General features: G+C 33.4%; 1 protein-coding gene across 3 annotated transcripts in view; it reads right to left on the bottom strand.

Annotated features, from left to right (window-relative positions):
- NOVA1 (NOVA alternative splicing regulator 1) overlaps nt 1–26,795 on the bottom strand; it is a 142,745-nt gene that overhangs the window by 3,018 nt on the left and 112,932 nt on the right. For 2 of the 3 annotated variants that reach the window (XM_051806278.1, XM_051806276.1), the window contains 2 exons: nt 20,344–20,415; nt 1–58 (listed from right to left, as the gene is read on the bottom strand). The exon at nt 1–58 is cut by the window's left edge and continues 3,018 nt beyond it. In XM_051806278.1, coding sequence (XP_051662238.1) covers nt 1–58; nt 20,344–20,415 — 130 coding nt within the window. The remainder of the gene's footprint in view (nt 59–20,343; nt 20,416–26,795) is intronic. The other variant, XM_051806277.1, reaches the window with a different exon arrangement.

Here is a 26,795-nt window from a genome sequence, read left to right as displayed (position 1 = left end):
TAGCACCTCCCTTCCCTATTATCAGACCTGCTGTGCTGTTGGGAACTATAATCTTTACCTGTAATTGAAAAAAATATATATAAATAATACTTCTGCTTTGTGCATAAACACTATAATATTTTTGCTACCCTATAAAAGGAAGGAAAAGAATGAAGCAAGTTAGTTACCACGTTTTTTAAAAAAAGGTTAAAAAAATTAAGAAGAAATACAGCTCATCATGCTTTTTTAATGCTCTGCATGTTTCAAATGTAAAATACAAAGAATTAAAGATAAAATAACAGAAAAATCATATTTATCATTCTCCCACAGAAAATACCGCTTTTAGCATAGTACATTTCAGATCAAGAGATTAAGCAAATGCAGCTATTATACTTGTATGGAAAGATTATTTTAGATTGTATCAAAGCAAGTGTTGTCATCTGATTCCTCTCTTTCCAGGATAACATAGCAAACCAACTTCTTTGGCAAATTTTGTCTGAAATTCTTTACCTTCCTTTAAAACATCTATAGTAACAATAATTAAAAAAAAATAAACAAAAGAAACCAAATCAAACAAAAAACCCACAACCAAAACAACACTTGGCTAACCCATAAACAGATAAAATAGTTGATCTTGAACAGCACGTGATCTTGATTGTTCTACCTGCCACCCATCAGTGTACAGAAATGCATTATCTTCTACAGCGTATTATTATTCAACCTATGGAAGTTAAATTCAACAGGAGAGAGTATCTAAGTGCTAAGATTTTGAAAGAATAAAACATGGCATTTGTACATCTAAAATTTATCAAAACATCTTCAAACTAAGGGTATTTACCTATAAATCCTACCTTTCCTCCTGTTAAAACAAGTTTCAAACTGACACAGTATCATGTGTCAATCAATGTATTACCTACTGAATTATGAGTGAAGTCCTTATGATGTTATCACTGAAGAATGACACCCAAGATAAAAATTCAATATTAAATGATATACGTAATTTTTATTTCTTCAGAATTTCATTGACATCAAAATAGAATATGTTCTATGGAATAAATAAAAAATTATCAGGTGCAGACTTTTTCTGAAGGTAATGTGAAAGCACGGTAAAGAAAATATACGTAGTCCACCCATATATTAAGTAATCCTATAAAACTAAACATCTCCATGTGTATATATTTATATAAGCATTTTATATACATATATATATACACACACTGAAATGTTTTTTATACATATTTATAGGCACACTCTGTTTTAAGTCAGGATACCTCCTAGTCACTTTAAAATGTAGTTCAAAATATTTGGTAATTTGAAGGTACCCTTTTTTTTTTAGTTTTCTTATCACAAAAGAAAGAAACAACTCTTAGATTTGATTCTGTATTTTGTTTTTAGATATAAAATGTATTAACTAATTGCTAAATAGAATAATTGTCCAGATTTTTGATAAATATATCAATTTAAGGTGATTTGTTTGTTTGGGGTGTATTTTTGTTTTCTTTTGGTTTTGGTTTTGTTTGGTTTTTTGTTTGTTTTAATTAACACTAAAAATGCAGCAGTGCACAGCTTTCATTATTACAGTTTTTTGCTGCATACTACGGAAAACATTTACTTGGCTCCACTGACTTAAGACATACTAACAGCTTCTGTGGGAGATTTTGACAACTGTGATTTGCCAGGTCCTCTTTTATTTCATAACCAATGCACATACTACTGATGAGGTCAGGCATAAGTGTTTATGCAAATTTAAAAGAAGAACCTAAGAACACAAGAAGGTACAAAAATACACTCTCATAACTATTCACATGACTACAGAAATAATGTGAATATTTAATGTCAGGGCAGCATCGTTGCACCTGTAAAATCATAATTACACATGCAACACATGAAAATCCAGGTTACTGTAATATGGCTAGGATTATTCTAAAGGATTGGTATAGTAAAATAAAGCAATGATTTAATTCAGCTACAAAATTAAGAAGGAAATGTTCTCTATGCAACTAGAAAGATTTTCTCAATAAGAAACTAGTACTTTTCTTGACACCAACAGAAGTTCATTAGCTTCACCACTAACTGCCCTAGTTATTTGACAAATTATCTGACTAATCTGGGGAAAGATAAAGAATGATCTCTTCCTCCTTACTCACCCACTCCATTCCTGTCCAGATACGTTTCTGTGCTTAGCATTACAAACTACATACAAACTATGATGTATTTTGGAAAAAAAAAACAACTTGGGTATGTTGGACTAATATATGTCTGTCTGCATCTGGGATAAATAAAAATACTCTTTTCTAAATATCTCTTTTAGAAAAAGAAAATTGTTTCTTTCATTGACAACTCTCTTAAATTGTATTAGTTTAGAAATATACCAATAATATCCTTTCAAATACAAACCCTACCAAGGTGAATATTTCACCTAGGAACATATAGGACATCTTTTTAAAATATACATGTATTAAAAAATTAGAGAATATGTACTATCTATTTTATACTAGTTTATATATTGGAATATCAACTCTTTACAGCAAATACTGGTTGTGTTGTATAATAATACAGTATCTAACATGTTAGACCATAACACTCTAGGTACCAGTACAAATGAAATAATGTAAATATAAATTTTTTTTCTGTTGAAGCCTAAAATTCATATGGTCACTGAGTTAAAAGGTAAAAAACAATACAATAAAATTCAGAAATTGAAAAACAAATATTATCTATTTGGTTTTGTTACCTTCACCACCACAATTTTATTTAAAGTACTTAGCTCCCTGACCATCAGGGAAATCAGACAGTGCACTTATTTTTCTTTTACAGATAACAAGTTCAGAAATTGATTTGGATGCAGAAGTGAGAAATTTAACTGCTACCCAGAATAAGTGCTCTGAGCTATCCAACCAAGGTATCTTTGACTATGCAGGAAGATTAGGTTTCCAGGTTTGTGTGTATGCTCCTGGCTATATTGAAATTTGTGCTGCAAAAAATGAGAGTGAGTATCTAAAGCAATTATGAACATAAGCTTAAAATACATATGAAATTTATTTTTTCAAATGCTATAGAAAATCAAAAATGGAAAGAATTCAAACTTTATTTCATGTCAAATAGATTTTATAAAAATTAAGGACTCCAGTTATGACATTTGCTTACTCACAAAGCAAATCAATTTCTTCCACAGGCATCACTATCATCCTATTTGCATTAGCATAAGCAAGTTCAAAATCAGGCTCAGCAAGTATAATACTTTTTTCCTGAAAAGGAATCAAATTATAACAATTATAAAAGAAACTAAGTAATTTCACTGTGTATATTTTCACTGAAACATGATTACATCTTTAAAAGTCTCAACAAAGGTGAAACAGTCCAAGTAACTAGGGACGTAAGAAGGGCTCAAACTGGAGAGCAGTTTGTTGGCCTTAGTTCCCAACAAAATCAGAGATTCCATGAAACTCTGCACTTCAGAGAAAGATGCTTGGTACTTGAGTGATCTCAGCCAGTGTCCAGAGACACAATTCAAACCACTTTAACTTAGCATTGGTGGCTCATATTTAGTCCTGCATGCTGAAAAATCTGAGATCCCTAAACTCTGTATCAGCTAATTTCCTAATCCTTTTCCATTTATTGACAACCCACTTGTATAAGCCCATGCTGCATTCATCTATCACATCAGAATTGCCTAAAAGCCCTCCGATTTACCAGACTGAAAGTCTCAGCTCAGTTCTGTGAGCTGAATAGCATCTGCTATGGAATGCCAGATGTTTGGTGATTATGCTATGCCACTTTTCATCCCCTCCCTTATGCTGCACAGGGATAATCTTCACTGAGTGGTTAGGAATGCATGTGAACACAAGCAAAATATTTCCATAGGAAGCAGAACTATGACCAAATCTGCACTACTACCTGTACTAATACCTCATGTCCTGTCTTTCCAACCCTCATTCCCACTCCTCTCATGTAAATACCTCCAACTCCCCATGGCAAAGCTCCCAACCCTTTCACTTTTCTACTGCGTTATTTCCTTGCCCTCCTTCTCTCTGATGACATATGCTCTAGTTATATTATCAGTTCTCACAGTCTTTGGAGTTGGGGGATGGCAATCACAAACTAGCACCTTATGTGACACCCAGGTAATGTAAAGTTTTTATGCTGGCAAATAGTAGTGGAAGGATGAAATACATGTTGACTAGCTAGATAGTAAGAATTAGTACTAGATGTGGCTGTTCTGCCAGTTAACTGTATGTTCAGTTCAGAAAATACGGCTTTAAGTTTCAAGTTCCACATGGCGGTATGACACATGCCTGCACCAACTTAAACCAGAAGAGAAAAAGTCTCACTGATTATACAAAATAGTATCAAAATTTGGAAAAAACAAACCCATCAGTTTGACAGTAGAAACATTTAATTGTGTCATCCTATATTTATTTCACCTCACAGAATTGTTTCTAAGAGATCGCACAGAGATTAAGGACCTTTTTTATCTGTTATTCAGGTTCCCTTTTTCCTCTTTTATTTTCACCAGTGTAATTACAACTCATTCCGTGAATCTTCTGTAACAGTTGTTCTTTTTTCCTTCTATTAAATCTTTACTTATCTAATGTCATTTTATCTTTTCTTAACAGAGAAATATTTTACAGAAAAGATTCCATCTAATCTAACAGATTCATCCTAATCTGACACAATCCTACAATTTAGTCTCCCTAAAGCAAATAACTGCATTCACGTAAAACTATATTTAAATTGCTATATTTCGTTTCATCTTTTTTTTTTCCTGTCTTCATTGTTTATCAATTGCTTTAAACTCTTTAAAACTCCATCTGGGCTCTGAATTCTATACCTATGAAAATTTCATGCTATTTTAACTGCTCATATGACTACACACTTGGAGTTGGTGAGCGGGTGTTCTGAATGCATCAATTCCTGCAGAGAGAAGTCAATGAACAGTAAGAATCACCTGCTACTTCTCTGTGTGGCCAGCTAAACATGCTGCTACACTAGGCTTGTGGGTAGTCCCATGCCATCCATCCTAAATTGAAGTGGCCATATGATGAAAATCTGGGGGAAAAATCAGGAACAACTATGTGATAGGAGTTTACCGGAATCAAGCAGAAAGCCAACTGAGTACATTACAGGCAAGATGATGCCTGTATCAGGCAACGCTTGGAAAGTCCCTGGCTATATACCCACTGACAACCCCAAGGTCAAGGCAGCAAAAGCTACCAAAAGGTCATGAGTCATCCTGTGTATACAGCAGGCAGACATACCAGGCTGCTCGGGACAGATGTTCACGTCAGACTAGGGCTCAGATTCCGACAGTAGGCTTACACAGCAAATCTCTTCTTATTGCACATACATACCCCCAAGGAAGTTAGTGGAATTTCTCTCAGTAATTTCAATATCACTGGATTGGATTCCATTTATACATATAGTGAAATATGAATTTACTTTTTCAGAGGTGCTGTGCACTAAACAAGTTCCTGATAGCTTGGTTCAAGATCATATATTTTGGTTTTAGAAAAAATATTTAGAAGGAATAGAGACTTCTTTTGGACACATCTTTCTAATAGTCTGTTTGATACTTATTTACAAAAATAGGTACATATCCATAAAAAGAGAAGCAGTACTTCATAAATTTAGCTAGATCATAATGTAAATAAACCTAGACTATAAATTATTTGTCATCTTCCCTGATTATGTTTAAATTCTGTAAATATCATTCCAGTTCAGTTTCTCTCTTTCTACAAAAGGATATCTAGTACAGAAATACTATGTGAACAAGAGCAATGGATTATGGATTATGCAATGGATTATGCAACAATTTCACTGTATTGCTTCTTTGTGTTATTTCTGCCCTCATAATTACTGTTTCTTTCAAGACAATTCAAAGTTAATTTAATCCATTGAAAAAATAATATTGCAACTATGAGTTCTATCTCAAGTTAAAATCATACAAGATTATTACAAATATAATTAATTGATAGAGCAAATAGATACTCTAAGATATTTGTTTGTATCTGCCCATACACTCCAGGAGGACTTTGGGCTGATTCCCACTCTACTGTTTATTACAAGTGTTTATTTTGCTCCAGTTCTTAGACCTCCTCTCAGCTGAAGTTGCATTTATCATTGCATTTTAGTCACAAAAACTATCACGCAATAGAAACCTGACTTCAACTTAAATACTCAGGAACAATTTGCATCTGAAATCACAAGGCTTAGAAACTCGGAACCAAACTGGAGAAACACTTACTCTAGGTAAGACTGTGTAAGGAAGTTTTGCACAAAATGCTGCTTTAATTTAAATCTAGACCACTTTTCAATTAGTATTTGATATTAAACCTTGACTCTTCGAGGTACTAAAAAAAGTACCTCCCACTTCTTTTAGTAACTACCTAATTACATTTCTGCCCACTTAAAAGTATGAAGATTATGATTTTTCTTTCATGGTTTAATTAAAGATATAATTTGGAATGCAAGTTTCTCACAGCAGGGAATTAGCAAATCATGTCTAAAGAAACAGGAAAAAATTATCTGGTGTCTGCTTTAGTTGCCACACAGAATGTGTGTGTAGGTTCTAACTCATAAATAGAAAGACTTCCACTCTCAAAATCAGTTTTTTAATAAATGTGTGCACATGCAAGTTGTGTACGGAGAGAGAATTGCTAAAACAATGTTAATTATACAGGTGGTTGATTCTATGGTATTATCTAGTCCCTAAGAAAGTATTATTAAAATTTTACGCACACATGTGCACACATAAAAATCTGAGTAGTTCCACAAGTATCCCTCATGAAAACATGATTCAAAACACTGAGAATGGAGAAAACCAACTCCTCCATGAATTCTCTATGATACATAGTTTTAATAACATAGAGAAGAAACTTAACTTTTTAAATTTTTTTCTCTGTAACATAAAAACAACATTTCATATTTAATGCATTAATATTTCATGAGTTTCAAATTACATTTGTGGAGAAGTGTGATGTATTTTGAGTAGCTTCATTTATATTTTTCACTTTTTTATAATTAAAAAAAGAAAATATGAGCTGGTTACATACTGAATTATACAAGAGAAAAAAATTAATAGATTTTCACTCAGTTGTAGAGTTAAGCATTATACATGGAAAATTACACATATATATTGACTGTGCCATTGTTCAGATGAAATATCTTTTAAAAAGACAGAAAGCAGGCATACTAACAGCTCTGCCCAGTAAAGTCTGACACTTTCAATGACAGTAGAATGTGTTATCGTTTACAAATGTTAACCCTATTCTCTTGTTAAATTTACAATAGTTTCCCCTTCCCCTACCTAAAATCTTCCATTTTTCTTTTCCTTGTCTAATCTGTTACGTGGTGTTCTATGAACACCTGCCAACCTTCCAGAGTCAAGGATGGACTTCACAATGCAAGAATATTTACAGTACTATAGAGTATAACAATTTGGGATACTTCTGATTGAAAGAAACCATATAATGTAATTTCGTTACTGGAATTGCTGAAAAGACACTTCTCAACACAAAATAATCTGCAAAAAATGTAGATAATGTACATTATTTTAAAAACAAATATGCCTCACTGATGCTATCAAGAAAATACCCACTCTTTTACGTTAGACAGGATCTAACTTATAAACACTTAAAACCCACTCCAATTTCTAAAGGGAATTGATTTTCCTGACAGAAATAGGGGCAAAGGTCAAGCATTCATTTTTTTATGTTTTCCCAGTCAAAAAATTTGTAGATGTTGCATTGGCTCCTCATAGCTATTAGCTCATTTTCCAAAGAAGCATCACACTGATTGTTTTCCTGACAAATCTTCAGAAGGTGAGTACATAAATGACTAGGACATTTCTGCAATCAAGAGCATACTTAAAAGGCCACATCCATGAGCTTTACATGTATTCACCAGTAGCTGATTAGCCATAAACTTGCTTTGAATGATATGCTATAGTTTAGCTAGAAAACTTATAACTGATGAGAAGCAATTGCTGGAAGAAATCCTATAGCTGAAACATACAGGAAATCTACTAAGATGTTAATAACAAATCTTGAATGGCCTATAAGCAGGCACTTAGGACTCAATTTTCCATTGACTTCCAAGAGACTGATGCTTCCAACTTTTTTCATTTTTTTTTTTTTTTTTTGTTTTTGTTTTTGTTTTTGTTTTTTTTTATTTTTTTTTTAGTAGCCATCGACCGGCAAGTCCAAGAGAAAGCTAGCAGTGTTCTTAAATATTCCTTTTACTGGAGTAGAATTTTTCAAGATGAAGATACAATGTTAACATGACATCACAGCTATTAACAGTGCTCAATTTTCAGTATAAACTTCAATAAATGTGGCTAGAATACACAATGATGTTTTTCTAAAAGAAATCCATGCAGAAAATTATATGGTGTAGTTACGCTACTTAATTAAATTCAGAGGAAAGGATAGCCAACAAAAATATGCAAAGGGACCTGCTGTTTCTCTGTCAACGATGCTTTTCATCAAAGCTGACTAAATCTTGAAAGCATGGAAAAATTAAAACCAGGATATTAGAAATACATTGAGATTTTTATGCATTGACATTGCCGGCCAGATTACAACATTATTTTAACAGCATACTAAACTTCATCCAAATTAATTTAGGATTTAAATCTAAATTTAAAATCAAAAACATATTTCAGCATTCCTGATAAGAATACTCAAAATCAATCTCTGAAAACCACATTTTAAAATTAACCTATCTATCTGTAGGACTGATAGGACAAAAGAAGGCTAGCACTTTTACTTTGTTTTTTAGATTACTTTTGTCCCAGTTGATTTCTACAAAATATGTAATATTATCATTCAACATTCATTTGGCAATTCAGAACAAAATTTAAGTTATCAACTATATATTATCTGCAGGAGACTTCTCTTTTTAAAGCTGTGGAATTAAGGTGAGTCAGCAGAACCATTTAAATTCTATGGCATGGAAAATAAGGATTTATAATGACCATTAAAAAGAGGAATTTCTTTCCCGCTCAAAGTTCCTTGAGATCTTTTTGTGGGAGGTCAAAAGACAGAGATTGATGATCAGCAGGAAGAACTTTATGGTTACTCATATCGACAGGTTTGTGATTCCCAAAGGAAGAGGGTAAAGGGCGCAGAAAATATGACAGTCGTTAGTACCTTACTTAAAATACACTGTCAAGTACCATATTTCATATTTATATGCTCAAAATTAGTCCCGAATTTTACTATCACAACTATCATATTCTGATCATTTAAAAATTGAAGTTTTAAGTGAGAATCTTTGGGACTGAAAAAATGGCAGATATCAAAAGAAGGAGGTAAAAGAAAGTGCAACTAGCTGAATGTGCTCTGTCTAAAGGAACACCTTTGAGTCTTCATGATCATAAAATAAAATAATAATACTAAATCCTAACATTCTCTCCTACATTAACTGTAATTAGAGTCCTGGAGCAATTATTCTATTCTCTATGCTTCTTGGTAAAAAAAAAGTAAGAGGAAACACATATGAATTAAAATCCTTGCGGTAACCCCATTAATGACTCAGGTCCATGAAAATAAGAGCATATTTATTCATGTTCTCAGCTACAGAGTTCTGTATTGCTTCATGGTGTTTTTCATTCTTAAAAAAAAAGTGGCAATAATGATGAAATATTTTCCTAAGAGCAATATAAATATAATTTTTCTCATGAGCTCTTTACTGAAAAAACACTTTTCCTTTCAATAAAAACACATAAGATGATAAGCTAAACAGCCTTTAAAAGGAGGAAAATTTTAAATATATCATCTAGCTAGGCAAAACAATTTAAAAAAACCAAACCAACCCCCAAAAAAATAAAAGTTCTTCTCACCATTCCCACAGACATATGATTTGATGTAAAAACTTAGAGAAGTGTAAATCAATTAAGTAAATCTGAAAGCATCTGAATATATATCACTACTATATATACTTTTATGTATACATACACACACACATACACTTCTGTATTTTGCATATATACTTCTATATGAGACTCATAACACTTGATTTACTTTTCAGAGACCCTCCTATTGTACTGAATATCTAGCCAACAGCTTCATCTTAGGTAGAGAGTACAGGAGCTACCTATTCAGCAGTGCCTCTTTAAATCATTTGTTTTCAATTCAACTGATTCTAAAAACAATGAGGAAAAACAAACCCATATGGAAAATATACATATGTTTGTATTCTCTACAGACACAATGAATGGAACCCCTGCTTCTTCCCATGCCCATCATGTCTTAGAATTTTACAGCTGCAATCATGTCAGACATAAATGTGATGCACAGAACTAAATGAAAACTCTCCTTGTTTCAAGATCATGGAATAAAAAACCCACTCTCTTACAAATTATTTCAAGAGATTCTTCAGCCTTTCCTGAAAACCAAATTTATGCCATTAGCAATATTGAGTAATTTAAATAATGTATCTTTTATCTGAGAGGTATCCTGTCTATATTTATTAGCAGATATAGGGGTAAGAACAGACTGAAGGGGGCATTTGTAGTGGTGTATCTTGACCTAACCTGGCATCAGTTTAGCACATGCACTTTTCTCATAGATCACAAAACCGTAAGGTAAAATGAAAAGTAAAACTTACAATACCATCAGCCAATACACATTGGAATGATAAATTACTTATTACATTTATAACTGTATGAACATGGCAAACAGCAAAAACTAAAGATGACAGAGAAGGAAATTTGGCTTCTGCAAAATGAACCTGGTCTAGATGAACTATCTAGATTAACAGAGCCAAAGGCAATGGCTACTTTGCACCTCCAGCTTTGCAAGACAGCCAGCAGCAGAAACTGGATCCTTTCTGTATTAAGTATTGCTTCACTCTTAAACTAGAACTTTGTTTAACTAGAACTACTCAGTGAAATTCTAGGGAGGCTAGCTCATAAATGTCATTTGAAAATTGTTTTCAAATGAGAAAGGAAGGACAATTTAAACATAAAATATTTACATAACCATATCTCTCTAGGTCATGAAAAATAACTATTATTAGAAATTTTCATTAAAAAAATGACGTAGTTTCACTAGTGTGGTTTCACTACTGGGTGGCCACACCTTAGGTACTCTATCCAGTTCTGGACTTCTCATTTTGAGAAAGGCATTGAAGTGCTGGAGTGTGTCCAGAGAAAGGCAATGAAGCTGGTGAATGGTCTAAAGTCCTATGAAGAGCAGCTGAGAGAGCTGGGGTTGTTCAGCCTGGAGAAAAAGAAGCTTAGGGGTGATCTTATTGCTCTTTACAACTACCTGAACAGAGGCTATAGCGGGGAGGGGGTTGGTGTCTTCTCCCAGGCATGTAGTGACAGGACAAGAGTACATCGCCTCAAGCTGCACCAGGAGAAGTTCAGGTTGGACATCAGGAGGAATTTCTTCATAGAAAGGGTGATTAAACACTGGAATGGACTGCTCAGGGAGGTGGTGGAGTCACCATTCCTGAAGGTGTTCAAAAAATGACTGGATGTGGCACTTAATTCCATGGTCTAGTTGACAAGGTGATGTCTAGACTTGATGATCTCAGAGATCTTTTCCGACCTAGCTGATTCTGTGATGTCTTCAAACTTAAAAAAGCGCTACTACAGGACTACATAACTCTCTAATGCTACTAGAGTCTTCAGACAATTCAGTTCAAACCCTTCCTCTCAGAGCCTGACATTATGCCTCTGACAAGGATTAGAGAACAGAACTAGATGATATCAAGCTACTGGTCTTAGGAAATATATCGTAAGCTGTAGCTGGCTGGCTTAGCACTTAACATTCACCCCAGCTGATTTATATGTATATCTTTAATTTATAAGTCTATGTACTTTTTAGTTAACTCTTGTAAACTTGTAGTTATACATTTTTAACCAAGATAGCCACAAGGAAGCAGTAACTACTGCTGAAACAGAGAAAAAATACTGGAATAAGTGGAGGCAAGACAGAAATTACCAATTATTTGAGTTAGCAGAAGCAAAAAGATTAATAGGTGCTAACATAGGCCAGTTATGAAAGTCAAACTAGCTTATAAAACCCTTTTATAAGAGACAGTTGAAGGTACAATTGTATCTTGTTAAATGTGAAGATCCTGAATTTAGATCAAACAATATGTAGTTCAGCAGGGAAAACTGTATATATTTATTATTAAGCCACATATTTTAAAACCATATTATTTCCACACATCTATACTCTGGACTATATTTCTCATACAATAGGAATCTGTGGAGACAAATTTCATTAAGGAAAACTAACTATAAACAAGCACTAGGCATAAGCAATACTTGAATATAGATTAACTAACACAGGTGCCAAGCAGGGTATTCTAGGACCTGGCCTAATCATGCCTCACTCAACTTACATCTGACACGTCAGAAAAACATGGTACTGCCTTTTCTAGCTGTACAGAATTTGTCCTGGTGTGACAGTAAGCTCTGTAAGTCCAGTGTTTCTTTCCACATTCTCACACAACCCTTGATCATATAAATTCTGAACTCCTTTAAGAGTCACTAAATTAAATTCCAAATAGTTGAAAGCTTGGGAGTCTAGTCTCATGTGACTGATACATTACACAGTAGAGAAACATCAATTAAGCCATCCAAATGTGCATTCTGGAAATTACTTTGACCTTCTGTTTTCTCCAAAGAGCAAAGAGGGCTAAGTGACTCTTTGCCTGTATACCTCAGAATATGGTTGGCTTTTACAGCCAATATTTGATGAAACAGTGTATCATCAAATCTGAGTATTAAGAACTCTAAGTCAAAGCTAACCTTGCTTAGACAATAGAGTTACATGCTACTAGCTTTCAGTCTAGCTTATATGGATGGACCTTGAACACAGATACATCTGAAACTTTATAATATACTATTTATTTTCATTTTGTATTGATTAAGGAAGAATGTTTAAAACAGTTGGAACAAAGAAAATTAAAAAATTAAACACCCTATTGCAAAGCACATTTGAAAACCTTTACCATATTTTGGCAAAGAGAATAATGTGTATCTTTTTGAAAGGGGGATGAAATGGGAAACTAGTTGCTTCTGATCATTATCAAGCATAAAATCCAAACAAGATATATGAACATGGAATCCCGTTTTCACTTACAGGACTGCAACTGGCAGATAATTCATGACATCCTATGAATGATAGCAGTATTCAGAGACTTAGCAGTGAGAATCTACATTTTTCCCCATGTCTCATGAATGTTCCTGACATTTCTCCTACCTGTAGGAAAGGAACAGCATACAGTGACCCCTAAAATTGTTTTGCAGTGGGAGAGGAGATGAAAGGAAACAAGTAAGAAATATGAACACAAATAATTACCTACATAGTTGCCTAAAGGAGAAAAATTGAAACAGACAATAAGAAGTGCAAAAAACCCCAACTGATTTTCAACTAAGATTTTTTTAATTGTTATTTAGACATCTTTATAGTGTCTAAAAAGTATATATAGTTTAAGGAGACAACGCAAACGAGCGCTGAGCTCAGATACTCCACAATAATGGGAAAAAGTGGTCAAAGAGCAAAAGAAATATATTAAAAGTAATGTATTAACATAAAAACCAGGAAAAAAGTCTACAGTTAGTCTGTGGAGTATAGGTTAATTCTGCTTAAGAGTTTGCCTTGAAATTAAGCATTTCAGCTGAAAAGAAGCAGGAAAGGTTACCTCTGAAGCATTGGAACCTCTACTGGAGTCCTCTCACATGAACAGAGGAATAATTCTCCCTACCTGTTTCTAGATATATTATCTCAAACTTTATTTATTATGTGCCATTTCTAGTATGCCATAGTTAAATTGTGATCAAGAAAGAAAATCTGTCTTATTAATAAGAAAAGGTCACTTTATAGAGATATAACATTGATAAAATTATCTACAAATGTGAAATGTAAGGGTTTTCTCACTCTTCCAGAAAAAGAATTGTTTTCCTAACAAGTAATAGGTACTTTCATTAAGCCTTGTTACAGGTTCAATGGGGAGTCAAAACTATTACTGGGTAAGTCTGTGAAAGCAATAGCAACACCTAAACAGAACTCAGAATGCGAAGCTGAATAATTATGAAAACTGAAGGTGAAAGCCATTGCTGAGACTTAACCTAAAAGATATGCTATGTTGAGAAATTATGTGAAGAATTTTTCTGTATGTGACAAAAGTATATCCTAAGTTTGGGGACCTTACAGAAAAGGTTAGCAAAATACAGGACCTATTTCTTCAACTCTATTCCCCTAAACATCATGATAAGGTTCTTACAGTTACCATATGCTTCTGAACACCACTGCTTCATCAAACCTGACTTCCTTCTCGTGCATCTGCTTGTGAATAAAAAATTAGTTGGATTCTATAATTAGAAGAATGTATTTGTTTAATACACTAATAATTTAATACGTATGGTCTTCATATATTTAAAATTTTACAATCCAGTGTACTAAATACTTTAGTGATGGGTCCATATAAAACACCATCTATTAGACGAAGTGTCTTTCAAACAACATATTAGTTTTGCCTGTGGAACTTGGACAGCGTCTTCTAATGTAAATAAAATGGTTGCATTTATCAGAGACCAATCAGATAGGCTGACAAAAGGCTGAACAGTTATGTCAGAGAATTACTATGGCAAATATTCTTAACAATTAAATTAAAGTAATAACAGACATTCAATTTTGTAGCGCCTTTTATCAGAATGCTAAGTAACTTTATATTGACTTAGGTTTGAAATATATGGTACTGAGATTTGGAAAGATCAAGTGATACATCCAGCATCAGTCAACTGTGACAGACCTTAAAACAAACCGGATCTGCTCAACAGCACTATAACAATTGATATCAAAATTAGGGAATGAAAAATAGATAATTACAGCTAAAATATCTGAGACACAATATTTTAAATAAGCCTCACATCAAATTGTTAAAGGCAAATAGACATAATATCTCACTGGCCTATGATGGCTGTAGGGTATCTTAGGATCATCATTAAAACTCGCTATTTGTACATTAAGATTAAAGTACTGATAAAAAATTATAATTTGAAGCTGCATATTATACATATTTTAAAAATCCTTGTCCTAAGGATAACAGAAGACCAAAATGAAGCTTTCTTATTTTTTCTTCCACCACCCACAACAAATCATATATCAAATATGAGTTCATCAACCCTTTAAAAGCTGTCAGTATGCTTTACAGACAAACTCTGTTTTCAGATTCTACCTTTCTCTGAGGAATGAAAAGACTATACTTCTGCAATTAATTTTACAAACAGGGGTAGGATGGTTCTTTAAAGTCAGAGAGGGAGATCATGTACATAAATTATTAAAATTTAGAAACATCAATTAATGTCCCAGTCTCTAGTTTTATGTGTACTATTGTATTACATTGCAACCTATAGATTTGCATAAAATAAAAAGATAATGTAAGCTAAAAGCACAAATTCCTAATATTAGGTTTGTAACAGCCATATGTTTGTGCTGTACCTGCTGGGTACAGGCAGTACCAAGAAAACTGGCTCAGTTCCATCATGTGAAAAGGTTGAAAAGTATTACGTATTACAGATATTGCAGCAACCAGATGAGATAGTTATGCTTTAAAAAATATAAACCTTGAGGACTGAATGAACAAAATCTACACCTATCTGCACACCACAAAATTTATATTATGCTGTACTAAATGATAGAATAAGAGTTTCAGGTGCGACAACAAAGCAGCAAAATAGAAGGTATAACTGTAAAAAATACAAATGTCATGGGGAAAAAATAGTGCACTAAAAAAAATTGAAAATAAAAGGTTTACATAGCAAGAAATAGACACAAAGTTTGCTATGATAAATCCTGTTATATTACTAAGCTTAAGCCTATCTAAATTGTAAGGCAAGGGGAAAGGACTCCTATCCATCTCTCTCGTGACTCACTCATAAATGGGAATGTGTGTTTTGGCCTTTTATTCTCTTAAGCCAGTAGCAAAGCTCGGTAGTTGTATCAATCTCACAGAAAAAGGAGGATTGGAGAATGAAACATGCAAGGGTTCACAACTGCATTTACAGGTGTTTATAAAATAGACAAAGGAGAAATACAAAGCTTAGCTTTATGTCACTTGTATTTCTCCCTCTAAAATTACAGTAAAATCAGTAAAGCAGGCAGATAAAAAGAAAAAATAATCTTGTAAACAAATAAAAATATGTAAAGAGTTTAACTATAGAAACACTTGTCTATCTAATGTCACTTAATTGTTAAAATAAGTATTAAACCTGTACCTTTTCAAGGTACTATATAGGAAAAGCAAGTATGCTTTATATGATGTTTATTGCATTATTCATTGCTTTTGAGATGAAATTCCCTCTTGAAGTGTACTGTGGGAAAGTTAACTTGGTTTCGTCCTTCTGGTAAATAAAAGTAAATCTATATTCTGCTAGCTCCATGGGCATCAGCAGAACAGTTTCACCACTGAAGCTATATGTCTGTCAGTGCTAAGCTATAAACAAAGCTGACAAAGTTCATGAGGGGGTAACACAGAAACTCTCAGTCTAAACATTTAGAAAGATTGAGTTCTTTTCAACAATAGGCAGACTGGAAGGGAGAAGACAAAGTTACTGGAAATGTACCTAATTCTATTGCCTCTTTGGTTCTTTCTTCCTTGGGAAATTTGCAGTGTATGGATTTTTAGTGCAAATAAATTTCTAAGGAAGTTCTACTTAAAAATTAACAAGAGATTTACAAGAATAATACTGACGGATGTATAACTTCCTGGAACAAAGAACAAAAGTGAAAACCACTTCCAGTGCAGAGGTTTCTGTTGCATCCATGGCAACAGAATGTTACCAGTATAACACAACACATGACAGTTCTGAAGAAACTGTTTTCTTCCACTAGGTAAGACATTTTTAGAGGCTATCCTCTTATTGAGAATCATAAAACAAGTAGTTCATCAACACTAGATTTTTCCAAAAACAATTCATCAAAAGCTAAAACTGTCATACAAAGGAGTTATGATCTCATCTGAATGGAGGCAGAGTGAGTCATTAAAAGGAAGATCTAATACAAGCCAGATTTCCTGCCTAGCTTCCTCTGACCTCTGCTGGCAGAGCTATTTTCCTCTTGTAACAAAAAGAGTGTCTAGAAATTGTTCAAGCTCTGTCAGGGGATCACAACTGACATGCTCGTACAGTGGGAAGGATCACATAGCTGTGCTCATCAACACACAGACTTGAGTCAACAGTGCCCTGGCAGCCAGGAGGGCCAACCATATGCTATGGGGCCTGACAAAGCATCACCAGTCAGTCAAGGAGGGGATTGTCCTGCTCTACTCTGCACTCGTGCGACCTCACCTTGAATATTGTGTGCAGTTTTGGGCACCACAATATAAGAAAGATATTAGGTTGTTAGAGAGAGTCCAAAGGAGGGCAGTGAAGATGGTGAAGGGCCATGAGGGGAAGGCGTATGAGGAGTGGCTGAGGTCCCTTGTCCTGTTCAACCTTGAGCAGAGGAGACTGAGGGGTGAAGTCATCCCAGTCTACAGCTTCCTCATGAGAGGAAGAGGAGGGGCAGACACTGATCTCTTCTCTGTGGTGACCACTGATAGGACCTGAGGGATCAGCCTGAATTTGTGTCAGGGGAGATTTAGGTTGGATATTATACAAAGGTTCTTCACCCAGAGGGTGGTTGGGCCTTGGAACAGGCTTCCCAGAGAAGTGGTCACAGCACTAAGCCTGACAGAGTTCAAGAACTGTTTGGACAATAGCCTCAGGCACATGGTGTGACTGGTCTTGTGCAGGGCCAGGAGTTGGACTCGATGATTCTTGTGGATCCCTTCCAACTTGGCATTTTCTGTGATTCTGTGACAATTCTCTAATTACAATGACTTATGGGGAGTCCTCCAACCCAGTTAAAAAATCTCACTTAATTAATTAATTAATTATCTTTTATACAAAATATCATCTTCTCATGTGTAAAATATTACAGAAAATTGAATGATCTTAAGCCTGATATGCTACTATATCCGCACAACAGAGTGTGCTGTGAATTTATCTTACACCTTAACACTGAATTTCCTGACATCCATTCAGTTAACTAAGTTCTCTCCTGTTATCATAATATACCATTTTGTGAGAAAACACATACCTGAATGGTTATTTTCTTTTGAGAGTCATCTTACAACAGCCATATATCAAAACAAACATTTGTTGTTCTCTATTTACTCTCCTATTGAGTGCTTACATGACTATGGGCAGGTTTGAGATTATTGTGTTGGAACCTATTTTTGTGTGACAGCCGCAGTGCAGATACTTGTCGATATACTGGTGTTGAATGCTAATCACTACTACAGTCTGGGAACAATTGCCAGCTACGTCACTTATCACTAGAACGAACAGAAAGGCCTTAATTGCCTTATCATGCGCTTTGTGCTTCCTGCTAGAATGGTCAGAAATCACTTGAAAATAATAGAAGGGATAAAATAATCATAAATTAGTAGGAATTTTAATGGTTAATAATAAAAGCAGTTCCAAAAGGAACTCATTACTCTTCTTCATATATACAGTTTTGATGCTGTTCAAAAAAGGTCTTGATTATTTTTGTGAAAACTGAATTGAACAAAGGTTATAAATAAAATGCATTAAAATGTGTAATGTGGGATATAGACAGGACACAAAGCATACATTTCACTTAGCTTGTGTATTCAGCTATATTACTTGTAAATATTCTCATAGAACAACTTTCTATAAACATAAGCGTTTTTAGCTATTGAAAAGTCATTTAAAGTTTATACACTACACTATAATTTTGATAATTTAAAAATCATAGAACAGATGCAAAGTAAGTACTTCTCTTATGCTAATTAAACAGCATACTCAAATAGTATTTCCTGTAAATAAAAGTATTTCTTCCTTTTTCTCCAAATAATGATCATCAAGATATAATTTTTAAAAAATGGGAAAGAAAGCAAATAGAAAAATCCCTATAAAAAACTATCTGTGCACTCAACATTTTCAAAATCTAATTAAAATAAACAAAGTACTAAAATTAAGAGAGAGAGAGAGAGAATAAAAGCTGAACAGAGAGTTCATAAAATATCCCTAGCTGTCGGCAAAGATTTTATCTTTGTCATTTAATGATGATGAAGCCAAGTAACTGTTGCTGGAATGGAAGCAGGCTGATGAAGAAGGCTTTCAAATTGAAGTGAAGGATATCGCAATTTATACTTTTCTTAGTAGTTCTTCTATCTCTACAATTTCTTTCTAAATTTCATTACTTTCTGCATTAGATATCCCTTTCAACAGACAGCCATGTGTTGGTCAAAGCTTTAATATGCTTCCGTTCATGTTAAATTGTTTGTTCATCCACCAGCAAGTTCTAAGCAGTTCAGAAAATATCAGAGGATTAGTAATTATTAACAATGTTAACTTCCAGGGGAAATTAGCTTGTGAAGAAAACTTTTCTGTTTTTTGATGTTTGTGCAAGATCTGATAGCAACATTCAGCTAACTGAAACAGACTGTGTGCACTGTTAGCACATACTGAACACTTATATTATTTGAACACAGAGTACATTAATTTTAACAGTACATTAAAAATAAATAATGCATTAATTAAGCATAAGTAAGTTCTAAAGATCATGGTATGTAGTAATTTTAACAATTTTCATAGGAAAGACAAAGATACATAGTATGATAATTTGTGGACATAATGAACTGGATATATTTTTTCCAGTTTTAATTGAAATAAAACAGTATAATTAAAATACTGCTAAAAGAACAGTTTATGCATTTTAAAAATAAGATATTAATTAAACTTACTTAGATGAGTTTAGCATGTTTTTAGAGAGATTTAATTTTACTTCATTCTTCATCAATAAATTTTCATTTATATTATATTTAAATAATGCCCCTATGTTGTTGTCCACAAACACATTTCAAAATTTTCAAAGTAAATAACAAAGTCTGTTTGCCATTCCTGGGTTGAATTCCAGCTATTTAAGCATGGTATTAGTGGTAATTTTATTCTAATTTATAAATGGTCCAGGAAATGATCCATATGTGTGTGCATATATACATAAATATACATAAACCAAGAGTTACTCTGTCTACAAACATACCAGTTTTGTGTCTTTGCAATTTATTAATCAAACCAAATGTAAAATAACCCCAACTATTTTAAAAGATACTTTGCTTTCATAAGAGATTTTAAAGCAGCCCAACAAAATAAATTAAAAGAAGTAAATCGTTTGCAATTTAATTTACCAAATTCTAACAAGAGTTAGATAACTATGGTTATGGGTGTATATATGTGAATGAACGAATAAATCCTTAACCCACCATATCTTTTTCTCCAGTTTGCAAGCTGTCACCCGTGAAAAGTATGGTGTAGATGGTAGGATGATACTGTACCTGATTGGCTCTGGAGGTGGTCATGGGATCAGATGGAGAGGACTTGGTGGTAGTTGGGGAAGATGGCAATGTCTGGGAACAAAGCAGTTCAGGAGCAAATCAACCTTTACAAGCCTTAGACTGAACAGTTAAAAAAATAAATAAACCAACAAAATAACATAACTAGAAAATTAAAATAAATAAAAAATGCCTAAGACAAAATCTTTCTCCTACTCATTGGAACTTAATGGAATTTAAAGTCAATTGGATAAATAATGCATGTAAATATGCATGCTTATGCATGTAAAAACAAATTCATGACTTGAAATCAAGATGGTGAACTCACATAAATACTCAAAAATATGCTGACCACATGAGGAATATATTCTTTCCTCTCTCCTCCTCTTGGGGAAAATGAAGACCATAAGTAAACAAAAATTCCAGCAAGTTCAATGAGCACACTAGAAACAGTTATCAGTCTACAAACAAATAGGGCCAATGTCTGAAAGATAAGAGACATTTACTTTGGCACTTTATAATGCACCATTCTAAAGCAAGGACTATAGCCAGCAAGCTGTGTTCCATACCTTACAACAGTTACGCTGAAGCTACTGAGTTTTTGGCAATATACTAATAGCTAAAATATTCATTGATCTTTTTTAATCTAGAAGCAGGTGAAAAAATGTAAGCATCAATTTCATGATGGATGAAGTTGCAACTAATACCTTCACAGCAAATAACTACAATATATTTATGATTAGCATTAAAAATGTTCATTTAGTTGAGCAAAGGTTAATAGCTTATTATAGCCCTGTGTTCAAAATAAACACAAAAAAGAATTAAGAGTCATATTTATTGATCATGTTTTCTAAATAATATACACATGCTTAACATTAATTCTTGAACATATTAAAAAAGCACTGCTCTGTTTAAAAAATTTATATACACATTTGTCCTTTAAAAGTATTAGATCCTGACAGAAAAACTCTTCTTTTTATAAATGTAGTGAAAAGGTAAAATTCCAATTGTCAAAACATAACATACAATACTTATTCAAAGCATATTTTTTGACATCTTTGCAATATATAAATATTATAAAATATCCAAAATTACACTACTTTTATGTCAAGAAATAAAATGTTAAAGTGCTATACAATGGAATTTATCATATGCTCATATAGTTACTAACCAAAACTATTTAGAAATAAATAAAGCAAAATTTCACACTTTCAGCGTTTCTGTTACTTACAATCATTGACAGTCCCTCATAAAATCATTGACAGTCCCTCATAAAATAGGTATACATACTTTTGCACTAAATTTCTTAATGCATATGAGAAAGCTGAGACACTGTGAATGCATAAAGTTGTGTATTAGCAAAATAAGGGCTTGTACATATGCACACACAAATATTTTAGAGGTATGTTAAACAGTATGAAGATCCATTTTTCACAGTTTGTACATAAACAAGCAGTCAAAACAGGAAAAATAAAATCTTAAGAAACAGATCCCTATTTTGTGTTTCCAACCTATAACTCATGTTGTAGAGCAATCAAAACAAAAGAAAATATGCACAGCTTAAGCATCAACAGGGACCATTTCAAGAGGGTTAAGTGAAAAATACTACTATGTATAGGACATTATAAAAAATATGTAGCTGGCAAAATGCTCCTGGTCAGCAGGAACTACATATTATAAAAATCAAGGTAATTAGAAAAGATTCTTCCGTGTCTTTAAATACCAAACATGGGTCCATTCACGAGGGGTTCATTTGTGAGGGGCTAAGATTATTTAGCAATAGATGTTCTAATTCTGCAATAGTACAGGGCTAAGCCCATTCAACTTTAGAATTATACTTGTGATTTTAATGAGATGATGCAGTATTTCTCTTACCAAAGTCTGAAATTACAAAGAACTGATTTTTGTCATTTAAGCTTAAACTTGAAAACAAAAACAAAACAAAACCAAAACAAACCAAAACAAACCCCCCCCAACCAAACCAAAATTCTCTAAAGAATGGATACCCCAATAGGTTTTCTTTGTTATAGCTATATATTAAACTCCCATCCTTAACTACTAAAAAAAAAAAAAAATGATTATATATTTTGATGAAAATATTTCAGAAAACTGATAGTTTGTGTTATCAACACCACGGCTAACTAGGGCATTTGGTACTGTATCTTGTTTTGGTATGCTAGGCCACTTATTAAAAGGAAAACCAGCTTGTTCTTCACAGTTATTATTAACTCAAACTAATGTATTTATAGGGAAATAGGTAGAACAATTTAACACTGAATAATGGCTTAATCACTGATACCAAGAATTATTTAAGAAACTGGAAACATCTCAGATTTCAATTCATATCAATCTTCTTAAAGCACAGAAATATATGGCTGTGGTGAAAAAAGGAGTGATAATAACCTTTACAGGTAACTGTTCAACTAACGCATCTCTTAACTAGAAGCATTTCATTATTTATTTTAGCAAAAGCTTTTTTAAAATAAAATACAAAGGAAAAAGAGATTAATAAATTTAAAAGCAAGACTGTATTAATGAACAAGAATCAAATATGGGCATATACCTTTTTTACCAATATGCACAATATATATTTGCCATATAAATGGCAAAATATTGAAAATAATAATAAAGTTCTTTGGTTTGTATTTTTGGTGGTTTTTTTCTTTGTATATCAGGTTTTTTGTAATTGAGGCTTAATCACTCTAACCTTGTTCACTGACATAACTGCTTTTATTTTTTCATATATATCTCTACATATACATATATAAAAGAATTGATAGTATTTTGTAAAAATTCATTGCTTTTTAAGCTTCTGTATAATTCTCCAGATACACCAATTTATTTCTTTTATATCAAAATAACACAAAGTGATTTCTCAAACATAAAAAAAAGAAAAAAGGAACAGGCATTTGAATTTTGTATTGAATTTCCACTGGCTGATAAGTCATTTATTGATACACTCAATTGCTTTGCAAAAACTTTTCAGCAAAAATGCTTCTTAAAGAAAGTTGAACAGAACTAAATATTTTAATTTATTATGCATCGTCGAATGATTTCTTTAAAAAAATTTGGCAAGTCCCTTGTTTGCTAAATTCAAGGCAAGCACTTGAATTTAGTAGTTATTAGGTTTTTGGGAATTAGATGTATAAAGTGATTAGAAATCTTAAGATGAATTTACATTACAGAGTTTCAATTTTTGAGACTGCTATATGCATAGTGTAAGTAAAGCTCTCCTGAAAAGGTTATAAAAAAAAAAAGTCAGAATTTCTACCACACACCACTTCCAAGACTTTGGGGTTTTCTTAAGCTGTATCTTGAATGGTATAGTCCAAACCATGATGTAATTAATCTTCTCTGTTTTCTAAATATTATTTCCTTTCCTACTACTTATGTGACAATTAATGAAAGACTATATTTACAGGTTAGGGTGTGTTTCTTGTATTAACCAACACTTCTAGAAGAGATGTTTGAGAAAGCAGATTTTAAGTATTCAAAAAGGAGCTTAACTTTAGAGATAAAATTTTGTTTGAGCCATATTTGAGTTGTAGTACTTTCTGAAAGCCCAAAGAAATACTTCTTTTTATTGCTTACAAGCACTGATTGTACTGTGAGAGAGTGGCCTCAGGCTGCATGACACACTAAAGGGTGCAGAAATGTGGTCAAAGCATCGCATGTCCAGACTTCATATTTTTATTAGCAGAGTGAAGATATAGCTGTATCATGGCAGCATACATTATATACAGTGCATCTGCATGGTGTTCCAAAAGGTCTCTGAATCCTCTTTCAATGACAATGATGACACCCTTATATTTATATATATATGCACTAAAAAATTTCAATACTTACTTAAGGGTAATAAATAATAAAACTGTACTGAGACAGTTAATTTAATTCTCAGTACTTATTGGTATATTTATATAGATAAGAGTAGAAAGAAAAAGTATAAAATTAAATACTATTTGAATAAGGGTTAGAAATGTGAAAGCATAGAAAGAACGTCATTTAAAAGTGAAGGTGAGACTGTATTTACAGCTTATCAATTTCTAGTTTCTCGCTAAAGGGTTTGCCAAACAAAGGAAATCTTGGTAATAACATTACCTGAATTAATTTAGTATTAATACTAACCTAATACTGAGTTTCAGCCTTGCATATATTAATACTGGTGCTTTTAAATAATTGAAATTAATGTGATGACAAAACTGATTTGCTTAAGTCCATATCACAATGCACTTTAAGAAAAGGTGTTATCTTTTATCATATTAAACAGTTAAATACATTTTGCAGCTAAAATGAGAAACAGAGAGCACTGCAAGGTCCCACTGTGCTGAACAATCTAAAAGACTAATTATTACTAGCCTTTCAACAGTATCAGAGATAAGCCTGTCTAAACAGAGAGTCTTCTTTACTTGCTGTGACCTCCTTTAATCTGTAACTTTCGCAAATGATTCTCATCTCAGTGATAACTGTATAAATATATAACACATTTCAAAAAATAAAATTTGGAAAAAGATATAATCAAGGATTAAAAATTTGCTTACAATCTGGATTGTTAAAAGGCTACTTCGATGACTTCAGTGATCTATTTTTTCTTGCTTCATTTTCATTTTTGTAAAGAACAAATAAATTTTGATGATATTTCATTCTCTTTGCATTTGGTTTTGCTTTTGTGTAGAAAAAGAGACAGGGCATAGGGAAATACAAAAAGACTAAGAGGCAACTTATCTACATTTATGAACTCTTGGGAACCTGACTCTGAGAAAGGAAAAAGGTAGGGTTAAGTATGATGTCAAAGGATGATTATCTTATGTGGAGGCCAAGAAGGGGTAGGAAACTTAAAGCAAATCACCAAGCGCCATTTGGATCATCAGAGCAACTCTGGATGGAGGGAACAATTCAGGATTAATATTACAGCAAAAGAGACAAAAAAGAATCAGGACGTTCTCTTTCTTCAAAACATGTCACAGTAACACAAAACTATTACAAGATCTGGTTTATTCTGTTACATAGAAATACCAGAAAACTCAAGTATATAACTAGGCATAGGCCTAAAAAAATCACATAAGATATGGATCTAAGATTCATCCTAGAAGAAAAGGCCACCTTTTCATTCTGGGCTACTTTGGAATTCAGAAAGATACCATCAAAACTACAAAGATATAACTTCACAATTTTCTTAAAAACCAAAACACTGCTGAGAATTTCTGCAATGTTGAACGCTGCTGCTCATCCCTTAACAAAATATTCTATTCTCATTCCACTTCTGAAGTACAGAAGAATTAGTAATAAGCTACAGCATTAACTGCATTAATAAACAGTTTTGCATACATATTGAGATTATATCCAACACTGTTGAAAGGAAAGAGAAAACAGAACACTGATCATGTACCAGAATTAAGTCAAGAGCACATGAGGGACAGGATATAGTATACATACTTTTATGGAACGCTAAACTTTCGCCATTGGACCCAAGTTACAGAAGTCTTTAGTAAACAATGACAACTTTTTTTACTTTGTTTTGTTCTTGCAACTTGTAAAAACACCTGCATATCTTACTACATATTGCGGAATGGTAACTGCTGTGATTTTTCACCTATGTTCGAAAGTGACGAAAGTTTATGAGAAATTGCTGACTAGATGAAAAGACATTATCTATGAAGCTACTTGTTACTTTTTACTTCAAATGAAAACTGTAAGAGCTATTTTCTCATATTCTTCATTTTAATAAGTTTCATCTAGGTGACAGACTGTTGCCTTAAATGAATGATAAAAAGAAGTAAGGCTTATCAGAAGGGAAAGGCATTTTAGGAAATCCATGAAGGTTTCTTAAGGAGGAAGAACTTAGGCATATTGGTGGATGAAAAACTGAATACAATCCAGCAATGTGCACTCACTGGCCATAATGCCAACTGCATCCTGGGCTGCATCAAAAGTGTATCTAGGAGGTTGAGAGGTGGGTTTGTCCCTCTATCTGCTCTGGTGAGACCCCACCTGGAGAAATGGCAATGGTCATCTCTGCTTCCATGTGCTTCCTGGGCAGGCTGCTAAAACACCTGTTACCTGTGAAACAACTGAAAACTAGAAGGAAAATTCAACTGCATCCAGCTCTGGGGCCCCCAGCAAAGAAAATCCCTGCCTGAGAAGATCCAGAACAGGACCACAAAGATGAGCAGCAGCTGGAGCATCTCTCCTGTGAAGACAGGCTGAGAGAATTGGCATTGTTTACCCTTGAGATGGGAAGGCTTCAGGGAGACCTTATAGCAGCCTTTCAGTACTTAGAGAGCTTATAGGGCATAGGGGACACACTCTTTATCAGGGAGTGTAGTGATTGGACAAGGGATAATGGTTTTAAATTGAAAACAGGTGGATATAGAGTAGATATTAGGCAGAAACTCTTCACTATGAGGGTGCTGAGGCAGTAGAACAGGTTGCCCAGAGAAGCTGTTGATGCTCCATGG

The sequence above is a fragment of the Manacus candei genome, unplaced genomic scaffold (assembly GCF_025592945.1).
Source record: "Manacus candei isolate 608988 ecotype Guabito, Panama unplaced genomic scaffold, ASM2559294v1 h1tg000067l, whole genome shotgun sequence".
Classification (NCBI taxonomy): Eukaryota; Metazoa; Chordata; class Aves; order Passeriformes; family Pipridae; genus Manacus; species Manacus candei.
The sequence above is the reverse complement of the archived record's forward strand: the minus strand, read 5'-3'. Positions and strand labels throughout refer to the sequence as shown.